This window comes from Lygodium microphyllum, chromosome 1 (assembly GCF_053477565.2).
Source record: "Lygodium microphyllum isolate KBCC chromosome 1, Lygodium_microphyllum_v1.1.10, whole genome shotgun sequence".
NCBI classification, from domain to species: Eukaryota; Viridiplantae; Streptophyta; class Polypodiopsida; order Schizaeales; family Lygodiaceae; genus Lygodium; species Lygodium microphyllum.
In genome coordinates, this window is record NC_141135.1 from 11,419,175 (window position 1) to 11,438,787 (window position 19,613).

Sequence of the window (19,613 nt, forward strand, 5' to 3'; positions counted from 1 at the left end):
CTAGTCATATGACTCCATGAGGTGATTTGTTGCAGGATCTATACCATTCTGAGGGTTTGCTCCACTGTTGGTGATATTGTTTCGATGTCTATTTGTGATGTTGGTACTTTGCCTTTATTTCCCGATCTCACGTCGAGCTGCCTTTCACTGGGTATTTATGTTTCGAACTTGGGCTTTCCACTCCTCTCAGTTTATGGTCTTTTAAGGCTTGGTACCCAGGTTGTCTTCACCGAGCAGGCCATTTGTATTGAGGATTCTTCTACAGGGGTTGTTATCGTGACAGGTTGGCAGGAGAGCGGGCTTTACAGGCTTCATTCCCCTTCTCTTATGTAGGGTTCTCTGAGGTAGTTGTCTTTTGCTACACCCATTCGCGCTTGTGCACCCTCTTTTCCACAGGTTTCTTTCCATCCCCCACTCTCTCCTTTAGTGGCTCCCTTGTACCTTCCATCCCTTTCAAAGGGGGATGATCTCGGTGACAAATGTGGATTTTTTGGCCCCTATTGTTTTAGAGGGGGCTTCCTAGGATCGTGAGGAGCTTCTTCATCGGCAATCTTCATTGATGGTCTTCATCGATATTGACGTTTCTCTTGCCACCCCAAGATCCGTTTCTCCCTTGGTCTTTCACTTGGCAGTCAGTTAGATTATCATCTTCCGTGGTAGGTGTACACTTCGACTCCATCATCTTTCTCTGTCTTTGGTGTTGCTGTTATCATCAGCCTAATCTGGTGCCCTCACTGACACTGTGGGTTGTGCGCAGGGACTGATCAGTCCTGTATTCAGCATTTGTTCCTTGTTCAGTGTAGGTTTCTTTTCTTATTCTCTTGCAGACTTCTTTCGTTGCGCACTCTCACATAGAGGTTCTAGCTCCATTGTGTACAAGGTCTTCTATAATACCCTTCTTACATGGAGGACTTAAAGACTCTTCTATGGGAGAAGCTAGCCCCACTTGTCTTGGGGCATTGTGACATTAATGTGACATTAAAAGTGATATTTAATGTAACGTTAAGATCACAAATATTGAATGTGACATTAAAGTGACATTTAATGTGACATTAAGGTAAATCTAGGGAAACACGCACGAGGATGACCGTCCGGGCTCTTGGGCGCCCGAACGGGGTTAAGGGGAGCCTAGAGAGTAAGAGAGTCGAAGAATAGGACTCACCTAAAGTGGACGGCTGGCAGAGGAAACGGGGAGAGAGTTGCCAGCACTTATCTAGGCGAGGTTGGGAGGAAAAAGGAATCACTCGTGCTCACAGATTACGACTGTTTTTCTTCTGGCTTTCGTCGTCATCTTCTGAATCATCTGTCATTGGTGTCAGAGCCGATAGGTCTAGTCGTGTGGATTTGTGGAGTTCTTCATCGATGGGTCTCGTGGTTCGTTTCAGTCGACGGGTCGCGGTTCGTTTTAGTTGACGGGTTCAGTCGCCCGCCAGGATGCCAGTCGCGTAAGGCTCGCCCGCCATTCATTAATCGTCAAAGATCCTTTCGAAGAAGTTATATGTGGTGTGCCACGTCACGTAAGTGACATTTTGTGAAACAACTGGCGTACGGCGAAAAGGAGATTCGTCTCTGGTCAGCCAAAAAAAAAAAAACGACCCGGCGCAGGCGTGAGGCAGAATGACCCAGCGTGAGACGAAAAGGACTCCGTTTCTGGTCAACGCCTGCAGAACGACCCAGCGTGAGACGAAAAGAACTCCGTTTCTGGTCAACGAAAGGCGCAATGTCCAAGGCGTCAGTTGCATCAACTGTGAGGCGAAATATGAAGAAGCTGTGCGGCGAAACATAAAGACGACTGTTGTAGTCGTGAGGATAAGTACCAGCATTTGAATCGCCACCGACGGACTGAAATCAGCCAGATTTGTCACACATATAAAAGACATATTGGTGGTCTAAGTGACTGGTCTAGTCTGGGAAAATAAGGATTGTTCCTCACTCTCCGGGCTTACTAATAAATCCAGCAGTAGCTGCCTTGTCATTAAAACCAGGGAAGTACTTTATTTTGTATGCAAATTTCTTATCTTTGCTTTCCAATTCCAGTGTATTAATGGCAGAAAAAGGGAAAGAGAGAGTAATGGAAGGTTCTAGTTCTGGGGACCACCCTATGGTAGATCCCCAGGAACCAGACATCCAAGAAGAATAGTGGGAATAATTTTTTGCTACATGAGAGCAATTTGATGATCTTACTGCTCGTGTGCAAGCTCAGGGGGTTCAAATGGAATTTTTAACCCAAACACTTACTGAAATAAAATCTCAATTAACTTTATTGTTAGAAAGAGATAAAAATAAGATAGAAACCTCGGATGTTCCATCTTCATCGAAAGATTTAGATGTGACTATGCGAGATCCTAAGGAACCCCACCATAAATTGAGGGATAATCCAGTTCTAAAGGATATGAAACCACCTCAATTTCATGGGGACGAAAAAGATAGGAATAAAGATACAATCTTTAATTTCCTCAAAAAATGGGAAGATTTACATAAACTTAAAAATACCCCACCATATCTCCAAGCACTGGAGGCTAGTTTAACTTTGGGGCCCAAAGCATATAAGTGGTGGCGAACTTTAAAGGAGGCAAATAAAATACCTGAAACTTGGGCTCAATTTGAATCCGTCTTTTTGAAAGAATTCCTTTCTGAAAATGAAATGGAAAGAAATTGGGAAGATTGGGATTATGTCAGACAAAAGGGAAGACCCCTGCTGACATATTTGGAGGAATAAAACCAGGGAAGTACTTTATTTTGTATGCAAATTTCTTATCTTTGCTTTCCAATTCCAGTGTATTAATGACAGAAAAAGGGAAAGAGAGAGTAATGGAAGGTTCTAGTTCTGGGGACCACCCTATGGTAGATCCCCAGGAACCAGACATCCAAGAATAATAGTGGGAAGAATTTTTTGCTACATGAGAGCAATTTGATGATCTTACTGCTCGTGTGCAAGCTCAGGGGGTTCAAATGGAATTTTTAACCCAAATACTTACTGAAATAAAATCTCAATTAACTTTATTGTTAGAAAGAGATAAAAATAAGATAGAAACCTCGGATGTTCCATCTTCATCGAAAGATTTAGATGTGACTATGCGAGATCCTAAGGAACCCCACCATAAATTGAGGGATAATCCAGTTCTAAAGGATATGAAACCACCTCAATTTCACGGGGAGGAAAAAGATAGGAATAAAGATACAATCTTTAATTTCCTCCAAAAATGGAAAGATTTACATAAACTTAAAAATACCCCACCATATCTCCAAGCACTGGAGGCTAGTTTAACTTTGGGGCCCAAAGCATATAAGTGGTGGCGAACTTTAAAGGAGGCAAATAAAATACCTGAAACTTGGGCTCAATTTGAATCCGTCTTTTTGAAAGAATTCCTTTCTGAAAATGAAATGGAAAGAAATTGGGAAGATTGGGATTATGTCAGACAAAAGGGAAGACCTCTGCTGACATATTTGGAGGAATATCGTGAGATAATCCTCAAATTGGAAGGAATAGATGAATTTCAAAAAACAAGAGGATTCATTAGGGGACTAGACAAAGCTTGTAAAAAGGAAGTAAAAAGGAGTTCACCTAAGATGCTGGAAGAGGCAATTAAATTTGCATTAATTCATGAAGATAGTATGCGTCCAGGTACACTCACTAGTCTCACTGATACGGAGCCCAAGTCTAAGGAATTGGAAACCTCAAAATTTGTGGGTAAATTTAAAAGGAAAATGCCATTCTTTAAGGGTAAAAAACAACCTTTTGAAAAGAAACCATATGTGAGGACAAAGTTAAGTCCTGATGACTTTGATAAGGCCAAAAAAGAAAAGTTGTGTTTTAATTGCCTATCCCCTAACCATGCTGCTTGGAATTGCCCTCAAAAGAAAAAGGGGGAAGATAAAGGAAATGATAGGGACAAGGGCAAGGGAAAAGAAAAACAAATCCATGTAGTGCAGACCTTAGAATTAAAGGGGCATGAAAATTACAAATCTTTAGAGGTCTTGCACATGGATGTACAACATAAGTGTTGTATGTCAACTTCTATGTGGCAGCCTACTTTTGGGCCATATGATTTACTTAGAGTACATGGATTGATAGCTGGAAAGAGGGTTAGAGTCATGATTGATGACTCTGCCACACATAATTTTATAAATTATGCACTTGTCAAAAAATTGAAACTTCCCCAACAAAAGAGTGGGCATCAATATGTTGTTCGTATGATGCAAGGCCAAGACAATAAAATATGGGATACAATGGTATCCAATTTGGAAGTTGAGATTCAAGGATATAAAGATAAACTTGATTTCCAAATTATGAACATGGAAAGAGCTGATATTGCTCTAGGGAGGGAGTGGCTATGGGGATTGGAACCATTCTTAAAACGTAGTTATCACCATAATACACTGGAATTTGAAAGGGATGGTAAGACTTTTGTCATTCAAGGTGAACATGAAGTATCTGATAATCCTTTGCTATGTTCTACTGAAGTTCAGAAGCTGATAAAGAAGGAAGTTTGTGAGGTATATATGTTATGGTCTCTTCTTGTACAGAACACTTTTACTTTCTGTAATGTTAAGCAACAATTTTCTTATGTTTGTGAGTTGAATGTTAATAATGAATTAAGTAGTTTGTTAGATGATTTTAAAGACGTGTTTCCTTCTGATTTACCAAGTGGCCTTCCACCAGATAGGGGTGATATAAATCACCCAATTGATATAAATAAGGATACTCACCCTATTTCTAAACCACCATATAGGTTAAGTGAAACACAGCATCAAGAGGTTGAAAGACAAATTAAGGATTACCTTGATAAAGGGTTTATTCAACCCAGTAATTCACCTTGGGCTTCACCAATTTTATTGGTAAAGAAAAAAGATGGTTCTATGCGACTTTGTGTTGACTATAGAGCACTTAATAAAATAACGGTGAAGAATAAATTTCCTATGCTCAGAATGGAAGATCTTTTTGATCAATTACAAGGGGCAAAATTCTTCACAAAGATAGATTTAAGATTAGATTATCACCAAGTAAGAATTAAGGCACAAGATGTTCCTAAGACAGCATTTCGTACTAGATACGGGCATTATGATTTTTTGGTGATGCCTTTTGGCCTCACTAATGCACCAGCTACCTTTATGAAGCTGATGAATAGTGTTTTACGGCCCTATCTAGGACATTTTGTAGTAGTTTTTTTGGATGATATCTTGATCTTTAGTAAATTAAGAGAAGAACATTTGGAACACTTACAATTAGTATTCCAACTGTTAAGAACACATTCCCTTTATGCGAAGAAAACTAAATGTGAATTCTTTGCACAAGAGGTCAAATATTTGGGGCATATTATCTCGAAAGAGGGAATCAACATGGATCCAGAAAAAGTAAGGGCAATTATTGAATGGCCTCCTCCAAGGAATCTGGAAGAGCTGCAGATGTTCCTAGGTTTATCTGGATTTTATCGTAGATTCATTCGAGATTATGCCAAAATAGCTGTTCCAATGACAGACCAACTTAAAGGGAAAGGAAAAAGTTTTAATTGGGAAACAGGCCAAAATGAAAGTTTTCAAAAACTTAAGGTAGCTATCGCTACAGCTCCAGTATTATTAATAGTGGATCCCAATAAACCATTTGTGGTTGAAGCTGATGCCAGTGATAAGGCCATAGGCATAGTCTTATTACAAGAAGGTCGACCAGTTGCTTTTGAAAGCAAGAAATTAGACGGTGCAAAACAGAATTATTTTGTTTATGAGAGGGAGTTGTATGCAATAGTACATGCAATAAAGAAATGGAGGCACTATTTGTATGGTGCCAAACTTTTGATTTTATCGGATCATGAAAGCATTAAGTGGCTTAATGATCAACCGGATTTACACGGGCGTAAAGCCAGATGGGCTGAACTCCTTCAAGAGTGCGACTATGAGATAAGATATAGAAAAGGAAAGTATAATATAGTAGCTGATGCACTCAGCAGAATGCCCATCATTAATGAATTGAGTTTTACTTAGTTCACTTCCAACTTGCTTGAATCTTTAAAAGGGAAATGCAAGGTCGATCCAGCATATTCCAACATATGGGAAGCAATAAAAAATGGGGATCCAAATAAAAGTGCTTCTACTGAGGAAGGAATATCTAACGATGTTCAACAAGGAAATGGAGCATTAGGGGTTGCTCAAACTGGATTCAAGTGGAAGAATTTTACCATTGATAATGGTTATTTACTCTACAAGGGTAGGGTATGTGTCCCGAAAGATACAGAAATAAGGCGCCAGATACTCTTTGAGTGTCATGATACCCTAGTGCGGGACATCCAGGAGTTAATAAGACTTATAGTCTTATTAAAAGGCAGTTCTATTGGCCTGGAATAAATAAGGACGTCCTTGACTATGTGGTCAAATGTAATAAATGCCAGGTTAATAAAAAGCTGAAAGATTGAAAATGGGAGGACTTCTCCATCCACTAGAAATTCCTTCGGGAAAATGGGAGAGTATCTCCACGGACTTTATTGTTGCTTTACCTAGAACACAGAGGGGGCACGACTTTGTGTGGATGATTGTGGATAGGTTAACCAAAATGGCTAGGTTCATTCCAACTTCAACTGATGTTAAATCACCAGAATTGGCTAGATTGTTCGTAGAGAACATATACCGATTATATGGCCTTCTGGCAAATATAGTTTCAGATCGGGATAGAAAATTTGATAGCCAATTTTGGCGTGCGGTATTTAGAAAATTGGATACTAAACTTAGCATGAGTACGGCGGATCACCAGCAAACAGATGGGCAAACTGAAAGGGTTAACCAAATCCTTGAAGATATGCTCAGGGCATATGTAAGTAAAAGGCAAACTAATTGAGAAGAGTATTTACCGATAGCAGAGTTTGCATATAATAGTGCCAAGCACTCTTCCACTGGATATAGTCCATTTATGTTAATGTATGGGTTTCAGCCCAGAGCTCCTTTTGCAGTAGGACTGCATAAGGAAAAGGTTCAGGCAGCTAAAGATTTTTTGGAGGATATGAATAGTATGTTAAAATTTGCTCAAGAAAATATTAAAAAAGCTCAAAATCGAGCTAGAGCATATGCAGATCCTCACCGAAGAGACATCTCCTTTGAAGAAGGAGAATTGGTCTATCTTAAGGTGCCTGAACAAACTAAAACTATGAAAAAGGGACAATGTCCAAAGCTTTCACCAAGGTATTGTGGTCCTTTCATAATACTTAAAAAGGTGGGAGAATTGGCTTACAAGCTCCAACTACCTGCCAACTACTTGTTGGTAGTAAAATACATCCAGTTTTTCATGTAAGTAAATTAAGGAAGAAGCTGGGTGATTTGGATAATCTAATCTTAAATAATGACATTGAGGAGCTGTTCAATGACCAATCTAATCCACATGAACCAAAAAGAATATTAAATGTTCGTAATAGACGAACAAGGAATACTATTTATCAAGAATGTTTGGTTAAGTGGAAAGATTGTTCAAAAGAAAGCTCAACATGGGAGCGAGTAAGTACTTTAAAGAAAAGGTTTCCCGATTTACAGTCAGACCTTCCAAGTATCGTTTTCGAGGACGAAACCGATTCTTAAGGGGAAGGAAATGTGACATTAAAAGTGATATTTAATGTAATGTTAAGGTCACAAATATTGAATGTGACATTAAAGTGACATTTAATGTGACATTAAGGTAAATCTAGGGGAATACGCACGAGGATGACCGTTCGGGCTCTTGGGCGCCCGAACGGGGTTAAGGGGAGCCTAGAGAGTAAGAGAGTCCAAGAATAGTAGGACTCACCTAAAGTGGACGGCTGGCAGAGGAAACGGGGAGAGAGTTGCCAGCACTTATCTAGGCGAGGTTGGGAGGAAAAAGGAATCACTCGTGCTCACAGATTAGGATTGTTTTTCTTCTGGTTTTCGTCGTCATCTTCTGAATCATCTGTCAAGCATAGTAAGCGTCTCAATCTACTCTCAGAGAGGTAGAGCCAATGGATTGAGCTCCACGAAGGCTTTCATAGCAAGTATTGGAGGGGGGGAGAAGAAGGAGAATTCAAAGGCTAAGCACAAGAATGAGAAATAGGAGAGTTTTTCATGCTGTGACACCAATTTAGAGAAGGGGACACATATCAAGGAGAAATGTTGGAAGAAGTATCCTTACCTTCTTCCGAGAGTAAAGTATGGAGCTAAATCCTCTTAGTCTTTCTCTACCTTTACACTAGTTGTTACGTATGAGTCTATGTTCCTTCATATCCATGTGTTGGAGTAGCCTTCTTCAGTGGATGCCTCGTCTTTCGAGAGGCCTTGGCTTATTGACAGTGAAGTATCCTTACCTTCTTCCGAGAGTAAAGTATGGAGCTAAATCCTCTTAGTCTTTCTCTACCTTTACACTAGTTGTTACGTATGAGTCTATGTTCCTTCATATCCATGTGTTGGAGTAGCCTTCTTCAGTGGATGCCTCGTCTTTCGAGAGGCCTTGGCTTATTGACAGTGGTGCTTTGTGTCATATGACTCCACGAGGAGATTTGCTACATGATCCTTGTTCATTTGAGGGTGTGGTCATTGTTGCTGACATGTTTTTGGTGCCTATTAGTGGTGTTGGCACTTTACCGTTATTACTAGCTCGTTTATCAAGCTCCATTTTTTGCATGTTCCATACTCCGGCTTTCCACTCCTCTCTGTATATGGCCTTACTAGACTTGGCACTTGGGTTGTCTTCACAAAGCAAGCTATTTACGTTGAGGATTGTTCTTTGGGAGCTATTTTAGCGACAGGCTGGTAGGAGAGTGGGCTATATGGATTCCATTACCCTTCTCTGCAAAAGGGTCCTCCAAGGCAATTTTCTATTATTGCACCTGTTCTTGCTTGTGCACCATCTCTCCCACCAGTTCCATCTCATCCTCCACCCTCTCCTCTGGTGGTTCTCTCGTACCTCCCATCCCTTTTAGAGGGACGATACTGGTGATGTAGCCATGGATTCCTTGGCTCCTCATGTTTTAGACAAGGGTTCCCAGGATTCTAAGGAGCTTCTTTATTAGCGCTCTACATTGACAGACTTCATCAGCATTGGCATTCTTCTTGTCACCCTCGGATTCGCATCTTCTTCGGCTTTCAGCCACATCTAGGATCTAAGAGGGAGTGTTAGCAGTCATGTTTGTCATGCATAGTCATCCCTTGCTTGTGAGCCTCAACCTGAGTCAAACAAGGACATTAGCAGCTCTAACAATGTGTCATGTGTTTTGGCAGTAGAGGTAGCTCTTTCTAGGGCATTTCTTTTTTAGTTGGTTTAGGGGTGTTAACATTGTGTATGCAACCAATTCTAAGCCTTTGTAGTGGCAAGTAGTTAGTATGTGTGCGTTTGGGGCAGGGCAGCAGCTTTTTGTGCATTATTTGGGCTGGTTTTTTAACTTGATGACTGCATTTTTTTAGGCCCCAGGCTGCTGGTTGGCCAGCTTTAAGGCCTTTTGCCCAACCCTCCACTTGAGGCAGATCATTCTCTTCTTCCTCTTGCAGGTGCACATTCAGACTTGGCCATTCTTCTTTGGCATTTGTGAGGACTGCTGGCTGCACACTGTTGGAAGCGATAGGGACGCAGCTCGAGCAGGAGTGAATGAGTGTGACGGCTTGAGAGTGTGAGTAGAGTGAAAGTACGAGACGATAAGAGTGTACCAACAATGTGTTGGTACACAAAGAATAAAATGTATTTATACTCGGGGCACGTAAAGGGTGCGTTCACATGTACAATGTGTGTGTACTATACACGGAGGTTATTGGGCCTTTATATCCCAACAACCTTCCACTTAAAGGTCCGATATGAACCTCTAGCTAACCAACTCCCACTAGTCGAATGCAATGCTCGTGCTGAGCTTTGCTTAGACTTTTAGTGAGAACATCTGTAGGGTTATCTTGTGTTTTAATCTTGGTCAATGTGACTTGGCCATCTTCCAGAATCAGTCTGATGAAGTGATATCGCATATCTATATGCTTTGTGCGTGAATGATACATGGCATTCTTAGCCAGATACACAACACTTTGGCTATCACATCCCAAAACTGCAGCACCCATAGACATGCCGAGATCATCTGCAAGTCTGCTCAACCATATAGCTTCCTTAGAAGCTTCAGTAGCTGATATGTATCCAGCTTCAGTGGTACTCAATGCAACAATGTTCTGCAACCTGGAACACCAAGAAACAGCCCCACCAACAACTGTAAAGACATACCCGCTGGTAGACCTACGAGTGTCCAAGTCACCTGCCATGTTTGCATCACAATAACCCTGCAAACTAAGTGCACCCTGCCCATAGCAAATACTTTTTCTTTGTGTACCCTTAAGGTATCGAAGAATACACTTGACAACCTCCCAATGTGCTTTGCCAGGATTTGACAGAAACCTGCTAACAACTCCCACTGCATGAGCAATGTCTGGACGAGTAGCAACCATAGCATATATAAGAGAGCCACAAGCTGATGCATAAGGAACTCCCTTCATAGCATTTGCTTTCATGTCATCTCTCGGACTGTTGGCTTTGCTAAGCTTGAGATAAGGAGGTAAGGGTACCCCAAAAGGCTTAGCTTCAGCCATGTTAAATCTGTCCAATACCTTTTCAATGTACTTTTCTTGAGATAAAAACAACAATTTTTGCATTCCATCTCTACGAATCCTCATGCCTAAAATATGCTCTGCATTCCCCAAATCTTTCATGGAGAAAGTTGATTTCAGCTGATTTTTGAGAGCATCCAAGCTAGTCTTTCTTTTCCCAGCTAGTAACATATCATCCACATACAAAACAAGTATGATGGGGCTGCCATCTGTATCCTTTTTCATGTACAAGCAATGATTTACATAGCTGCGTGTAAACTCATGAGATAGCATAAAAGTATCAAACTTTTTGTACCACTGCTGTGGTGCTTGCTTCAGCCCATACAGGCTGCGTTTTAGCTTATACACCATCTGCTCTTTTCCAGGAACTACAAAGCCCTCGGGCTGTTTCATGTAGATTTTCTCATCAATGTTCCTTGCAAGAAAGCTGTTTTTACATCCATTTGATAGAGCTCTTAAATCCAAAACAGCAGTAAGAGCAAAAAGCACACGTAAAGTGGTAATCTTCACAACAGGAGAGAAGACCTCTTGGAAGTCAATCCCTTCCCTTTGTGCATAACCTTTGGCAACTAGCATTGCCTTGTACTTGGGTTTCCCATCAACTGTCTTGAATTTGTACACCCATTTGTTTGGAAGTGGCTTCCTTCCCTTTGGCAATGACACAAGATCCCAAGTATCATTTGTATATAGAGATTTAATCTCTTCCTGCATAGCTAGCTCCCACTTATTGCTGAACTCACATGACTTGGCCTCTTTGTATGTAAGAGGCTCACCCTCATCTGTAAGCATCACATATGTGGTTGCCTTTTTACGCGTGTAGACCTGCGTACCCAATGATCAACATTTTCAGGAATTGGATCTACATGTGGAGGTATATTATTTTCAGCATTCATTTGCTGCTGTAAACCATTTTCAGCATGCTGTACAACACCTTCATTTTCATTTCCAGCACCTGCATTTTCATAATCAGCAAGCCTATCTTGCTGTCCATGACTTCCTTGTGCTTCTATTTGCTGTCCATCATCATCTTGCTAAAAAATAACCAGCTGATCATCAGTTTCAGCCTATGGTACAGCACCATGAGGCTCATTTTCTGAAGTAACAGGTGGCTGCAAACTCTGAAACTTCACCTTTTTTAGATCTTCATTAGAGGCTAAAGTGGCTTTCAACAATTTTGCCCCATTGAACACAACATTACGGCTACGAATAATTTTCTTGGATTGAGGTAACCACACTGTGTAGTCAAATTCACCCTCATCACCATAGCCCATGAAAATGCCTTTGGTGGATTTTGGTTTAAGTTTATTCCTCAGCTCATTCCTAATATGCACGAAAGCATCACAACCAAATATGCGTAAATGGTCATATGAGGCTGATTTGCCAGACCAAATCTCCTCAGGGATGCTATTATTTAAGGACCGGTTGGGAGAGCTGTTGCAAATGTGAACCGTGGTTTTGAGAGTCTCTCCCCAAAATGCACGAGGGAGATTAGTAGTGGACAGTATGCACCGCACTCTTTCACATAAAGTCCTGTTACATCTTTCAGCTACCCTATTTGAATAAGGGCTGTAAGGGGCTGTAAGCTCCCTCTTAATACTATGTAAGCCACGAAATGACTTGAATTTAGTCGATGTGAACTCACCCCCATTATCAGTTCTCAAGCATTTCAGCTTTCTACCTATCTGAGTAGTCACAAATGCATGGAAAGTTTTAAAAACAGCCAACACTTCACTTTTCTTTTTCAGCAAGTACACCCAAATCTTCTTGAAACAATCATCAATAAAGGAGACAAATTATGCAGCACCACCCAATGATTTCACGGGCATACTACATACATCAGAATGCACTAAGTCCAAGACATTGGACTTACGAGAGACACTAGAGTAAAAGGAATTTTTTATTTGCTTTCCAAACTGACACTCATTACAAAAATCAAGTTTAGAGCCTTTTCCATCAACCCTCTTCAGCGAGGTAAGGACATCAAGTCCTTTTTGGCTCATATGGCCTAATATCTTATGCCATAACTCCAAGTGGCTGCAAATTTCAGCAACTACGAGAAACTTGCCATTCAAAGCTTTACAGTGCAAACAATACAATGTGCCCTTCTTGGTTCCTTTTGCAATCAACATGGAATCCTTTTTCACTTTCTACAAACCACCACCAAATAGTGTGGTGTAGCCATGCAAGTCAAGCTGACTAACAGATAGTAAACTCCTTTTAATGCCAGACACATATCTGAAATCTTTCAACACAAGCTCTTGACCATTGTCTAAAGACAAGTGTACGGTGCCAATCCCATTAATGCTGCAAGCATGGTTATTTTCAAGGTTATGTCACTCTTATCCTTTCCTTTCCTCTTTCTCTTGTTTCTCTGCCTTGCATTTGCATTTTTCTTTTCAGCCTTGCCTCTTACATTATAAGCTGAGTTGCTGCCTTCTCCACTAGACATACATCTAATTTCTTCATTCAAGATAGAACCCCTCACCCTATCATATGAGAGATTGGGGTTATTGCCGAGTGAAACCACCAAGGTTTTCCATGGGTCCGGCAGTGTTATGATAAAAAAGATTGCCCTGAACTTATCATCAAAGTCCAAGTTTGCATCTTTGAGCTGATTTAGAATCTGTGTAAATGCACTCAAGTACTCAGCTGCTGCAGGCTACTCATCCAGTCGCATATTCACCAACTTGTGCATTAAATGCACCTGATTAACATGTGTGGTGATCTCATAAGTAGTTTTCAGCTTCTCCCATATTACATAACTTGTGTCTAAACCCTTAATGTCTGGCAGAATGTCATCAGTGACACCTATCTTTATGTAAGCCAAAACCTTTTATTCACTCTGGCCCAATCTGCATCAGACATTAGTGCGGGTTTATCCTCTTGCAAAGCATCCTCACAATCCTTTAGGAACAAAATACCCTGCATACGGTCTTTCCAAAGGTCAAAGCCATGACCATCAAACCGTTTGATCTCCATCAAACTCTTGATGTTTGAACTGGAAGAAGTTGCAGCCATTTTATCATGAATACAATAGTAAATGTACTAATCTGCAAAAGCACAAGCTGAACCAGCAAAATGCATTGTTGTTCTTTCTCAATCAGAAGTAAATCTTTGCTGTTTGTACATTAACTAGCCAACAAACGGGTAAAAATGTAGAAATTTACCAAATTTTGCACAAATCCCCAAAATTTCAAGTCCAAAATTGCATAAATGTCAGCCAATTTGACCAGCTGAGCAAAACTTTGCTAATACATGAAAAGCCCCAAAATTTTGGGATCCAATGTTAGGAAAATTTGCCCAGAAGAGCGAAAATCCAACAAATTTGGCAAAATCCCCAAATTAATTGAGGTCACCACTCGCAATGCTAGCAATTTCTGCACGAATGTCACTGTGAGGCCTAGATGAGATCAAATTTGGGAAAAGCCCTAAATTTTTTGGCTAGATTTGCGCAGATTTTGAAATTGTACTTCCACGCGTGAACACCGTTAGAGTAAGAGAATAAAAGGGGTTTAAAAAAACGAATTTCTGATTTAAAAAAAACGACGGGAGGGGTTTTGTTGATCTGCGGTCCCGTCACATCAGGACTGACGCAACACCTATCACTGGGTCGTCTGCCCGCCTGGTCGTTGCTCGCCTGTGGTCGCTTGCTCGTCGCCAGCCCACGACTAACACTCGTCTCCTCATTCACGTCTGTTGGTCGTGACCGACTGGTCCTCCACTCTAATACCTAGTCGCCTGCCGCCCGACTATCCTGCACACGATTGCCTGTCGATTCCAAGCCATTGACCTGCCACTGCCCGTTGGCCGCTGTTGCTTGGTTTCTCTGGCGCCTAGTCAGTTGGACCCCTCTGGCCTTCTGCCTCGAGTTGCCTCCACAAGCTGTGAGCTGCGCCTTGGTCTCGGGAAGCATGCAACACCTTGTGCTTTGATACCAGTTGTTGGAAGCGATAGGGACGCAGCTCGAGTAGGAGTGAATGAGTGAGTGTGACGGCTTGAGCGTGTGAGCAGAGTGAAAGTACGAGACGATAAGAGTGTACCAACACATTGTTGGTACACAAAAAATAAAATGTATTTATACTTGGGGCACGTAGGGTGCGTTCACATGTACAATGTGCGTGTACTACACATGAAGGTTACCAGGCCTTTATATCCCAACACACATTCCATCTCTATCTTCCATCACCGTCTCTTGTTGAGATTTGCAATCACATCCATGCTGCCTCTTTGTAAGAGCAGATGGGCTAAGGACATACAGGCTGCAGGAATCCCATAGGCATAGAGGGAAAGACTGTCATCTACCCAACTCTATTTAACATTGTACTTGCTTGTCATTTTCATATGAGATGAATGTAATGTCATTGTTAGTTTTTTCCTCAGTATAGTGTACTTGCTGCTTGTTCTTTGTTCCTGAGTCAAGTCTCTTGGTCTTTGTCATGCTAGTGTCTACATGAATCTAGTCTATGTCTATGAGCCACCATAGCTGCCATACTCTAGATCCCGTGTTTTCACATGGTATCAGAGCGCAACTGAGCATGGCTTAGCATGTCTCAAGTCCTCTCTTTGCTCTCTCAGCTCTCCTCCATCATTGCCCGACTCAAGGCTAACTAATGACCTCATTTCTCAACTCTATCTTCATCAACCTTCCATGGCAGGCATAGCCACACAATACCTACCTCTGATGGAGCTCTCAAATCTCTTGATATAGGCCTTAACTTCACACGCTTTCTTCTAAGGGATAGCTCTACACATTAGAGGGCTTCATCTCAACACCTCAATCCCTAAACATTGGTGACTTGTAGCTTCAACATTTTGTAAATTGTCAGTCGTTCAGATCTGTATGTGTTTCTGTCATACAGCTGGCAGCTCTTGTGTGCAGCGCAATCTTGACGACTTGCATAGGGCATTTGGAGCCCATGGAGTAAGCAATCTTGACGACTTGCATAGGGCATTTGGAGCCCATGGAGTAAGCTTACTCCTCACAAAGAATCTCCTTGTAATACTTCGTGTACGCGCTGCAATAGCTGAAAATACAGTCGGGCTTGCTAAACCCTAAAAGACTGTATAGCCATTCTCAACTCCAAGCTTGTCCTTTACTTCATTTTCTCTCTCCTGATACTTAAATCAGTTGACTGCTACTCTGATGTGACTGAATACTGAAGTTCCAGCACATACTCTCACATCAAATCATTGAGGAGGGGAGTTCTTGGCAGATTTGGAAGCATTTCAAGAAGATTCAAGCATAGTGTCTCTTAACACTTATCCAATGACTCTTGTCACTTCTGTTAGCTTTGGCTTACATTAGATCTAAGATTTTTTGGGCTACTCTAGCATCAAATCAAGGAGGGGAATACAACATTGAAGATCCTTGAAGTTCTTGAAGGCCTATTGAAGATTTTCCAACCATTTGGCTCATTGATACTAGTTACTTAGTGCTTTTTGGGCACTTGTGCTTGTTAGCACACTCAAGATAATTTCTTTTGTTGCTGAAATTTGAGAATTTTGGAGCTGATTTGCTGCTGTTCTTGTAACTTCAACATGGGCAAGGACTCTTTGACAGTTTGCTTTAAGGGGGTTGGGTTTCTAGTAGACTTGCATCAAGCTTATCCTAATGAAGAAGAGCCTTTGGGCCATCACAAGTGGTAAAGAAAAGAAGCCTTGTGAGGCGGATCTTGCAATCACTTGGAAAAAGTTTGATGTTAAGGCTAAGACCATTATCAAACTGGAGCTAGACAACAGCTACATCCACCATGTGGATAATTGTCACATGATACATGGAAGAGACCGGACACCTTGTTTGGTGCACAATCTAAGTCATCAAAGTATGGTCTTTTGATTGAATTTTTCAGGCTTGACATGAAGTCCAGCACACCACTTGCCACACATCTAAATTACATGGAAGGACTTTTAACCCAACTTGCAAGAATCAACATTAAAATGGAAGAAGATGTTTGTATTGGTGTTCTGCTTAAAAATTTGCCTCTTGAATATAATAATATATCAAAAACCTTAATCAATATGTTAGACCCTAAGCTTGTTGATATCCAGGTATCACTGTTAGAGGAGGTTTCAGCAAGGAAGAACCAAGCACCTCTAGAGATGAACAAGTGTTATATGTTAGCAACAGGTACAAAGGCAAGAAGGACCGGATTTTTTGTGATTTTTGCTAAAGGACCGGACACATCGAGAAGTTCTACCGCGCTAAAAAGGGGTCCCAAAAGGCCTATCTTATTGCAGTTAAAGAAGAAAAAGACCATGGAGCAAAGGAAGAAGAAGAAGACCACCAGGAGAAGGACAAGCCTCATCAATCCTTTTATGCCTACTCTGATAGACTGTTTTAGCCTTGTAATGTCTAAAGCCCAAATGCCTCTATCATAAGCTTGTAAACTCCTCATGTAGCCTTGTACTACAATCTCTGTACACTTTGTGAGGCCCTTGTTACAGCCTTTGGATGTCCAGTATGTTTGTGGTACCCACACTCAGCTTTCTCTGTGACAACCTTTGGTGTTTTGCCATGTTTATGGTGTGCCCACACTTTGCAGGTGTTGCTTTCACTAAAGCCTCTACACACTTTGTACTTCTGGTTGTGATTGAGGAGGGGTGTTGAGATTTGCAATCACATCCATGCTACCTCTTTGTGAGAGCAGATGGGCTGAGGACATGCAGGCTGCAGGAATCCCGTAGGCATAGAGAGAAAGACTGTCACCTACCCAACTCTATTTATCATTGTACTTGTCATTTTCATATGAGATGAATGCAATGTCATTGTCAGTTTGTTCTTCAGTAAGTGTACTTGCTGCTTGTGCTTTGTTCTTGAGTCAAGTCTCTTGGTCTTTGTCATGTCAGTGTCTACATGAATCTAGTCTATGTCTATGAGCCACCATAGCTGCCATGCTCTAGATCCCGTATTTTCACATCTTTGTCTTTGTCACCGTCACCGTCACCGTCACCGTCACTCTCTCTGTCATTGTCACCATCTCTATAGTGCTGTCATCATTTTCCAGCCTGATTTGGTGCCCTCATGGATGCTTTGGGTTTTTTGTCCAAGGATTGATTTGTCCGTCATTGTATTCAGCATTGATTTCAGATTCAGTGCAGATTTCTCCTCTTTTCTTGCTGTCCTCTCTCTTCTCCTTTTCTCTCCATGGTTATGTTCTCTATGTGACTTTCTGTCGATAATAGGGCACTAAATAAGATAAATAGTAGAAGAATAAATTTCATATGCCTAAGATTGATATTGTTTTGGATCAATTGCAAAGGGCACAGTTTGTTTGGAAGCTGAAAGTTTCAGTGGAGGATTTCTCAATCAGAGTACTACTTTTGGGCTTGATCCAAGAGATACATGGATATACTATTTGTGGGGTGGGAAGTGGACGTTGAGCCCTTCATACCTAGTTTTGTCACTTGTGAGCTGAGTAGTTTCGACTTTATTCTGCCAGTACTTCATTTTCTAAATTGATTCACTGTGCATATGGATTAACCATTTTGGTTATTCTCATCCTCAAGTGTATCCTTGTTCAACTATTACTGTATTTCTCTCTAGCCCATTTCTCACTTGCCATGCAGGAAGGACCTGTAATGTTCAATTAGTAGATCATCTACAGTTGTACATTTGTATTTCAAAATTATGTCTTGTTCATAACTTCTATTTTCGAGAATGAGGCAGTTTTTTTAACTCTGCATGCTGCTGACTTCTTATTCAGGACTGCTGAAGAGTTTGCAGCTGGTCACATTGAAGGTGCAATCAATGTTCCATACATGTATAAAGTTGGATCAGGTAAATTGCCAATGGTTTGAAGCTTTGAAACTGGATAGATTATGCTTTTGTGATATCTTTTGGTGATGACTTTTACTAGCAAGTTTGGTTGCTTGGTGAACTTACACCTTTCAACTAACAGTGGAGAATTATTGTGGATGAATGAACATGGAAAAAGCGCAGGAGTCTTAATTCTTATACGATCTTCTTTTTCAGGTATGACAAAAAACCTCAATTTCATTGAAGATGTCAAAAAACGGTTTGGTAAGGACGATGAAGTTGTTGTGGTGAGTATGCCATATTGCCTACCTAACTAAAGGCTAAATCATCTAGCTGTCTTTGTTTGCATATCAGTCAACCATTAGGTTTATTCTTATGACATGCTGGTGACAGGGTTGCCAAATGGGAAAGCGGTCACAAATGGCAGCTGCAGAGTTGGTTACTGCGGTAGTCGCCTTACTCATATGTTGGCATTATATTTTCATTTTCAGTCAAAACAATTCTCTTATGAACAGAATTTAAGTAATGGTTTAACTTAAAAAGTAAATCCATGGATTGCTATTGATGCAAGGACATCGTCTCTATTATTCATGATGATGTTTTTGGATACTTCTGCTTCCTTCACCAGGGCTTCACAGGAGTAACTGACATGGTAGGTGGTTATGCTGCATGGGTGCAAAGTGGAAAACCAACGAAAGCTCGTGTATGAATGACACAACATTGTGGGATTACCATCCCCAGCCAGAAGGTGCATGCTGATGTGGCATTGACCTTCATTGTACAGAAAAGAGATGGTAGTAGAGGTGCTCTTTATTCTATGGCACCTAATTAGAAAACAGAAGCATCTGATGTGTTAGAATATTTCCAAGTCTATGTCATCATTCAAAAGAGGTATGAGATCATGAAGATAATGTTCATAAGAAAGCTTATTTGAGGAAATTGCTGTACGTCAGTTTAACACAGTGCAGCACCTCAGAATGATATTGAAGCTATCATGTATTCAAGGGGAATTCATGATGATCTCCAACTACTCTCTTGTGGAGCACAAGTAATTTTGGAAGAAAAGCATTATTATGATTTTACATTTGTTAAGCTGTTGGATTCCTGATGTATGCAAACCTTGAAAAGCTAGTCAATGTTTATATTGAATAGAAGTAGCAAACCCGAAGTGAATCAAAAGCTGGAGAAATTCTTGTCAGTACATTTGTGTGTTGACTATGCTGATTGCACACTCTGATTACATTGAAACTTTGTGAGCACAAAGAGCAGTGTATGTACTGCAGCAAGTACTCTA

General features: G+C 40.9%; 1 protein-coding gene across 1 annotated transcript in view; it reads left to right on the forward strand.

Moving 5' to 3' along the window:
* LOC148040843 (thiosulfate sulfurtransferase 16, chloroplastic-like) overlaps window positions 1–19,405 on the forward strand; it is a 28,571-nt gene extending 9,166 nt beyond the window's left edge. The window contains exons 3-6 of the mRNA XM_087669650.1: window positions 18,267–18,340; window positions 18,536–18,606; window positions 18,713–18,766; window positions 18,948–19,405. Of these exons, the coding sequence (XP_087525776.1) occupies window positions 18,267–18,340; window positions 18,536–18,606; window positions 18,713–18,766; window positions 18,948–19,028 (280 nt within the window). The 3' untranslated portion in view covers window positions 19,029–19,405. The remainder of the gene's footprint in view (window positions 1–18,266; window positions 18,341–18,535; window positions 18,607–18,712; window positions 18,767–18,947) is intronic.
* The last annotated feature ends 208 nt before the right edge of the window (window positions 19,406–19,613 follow it).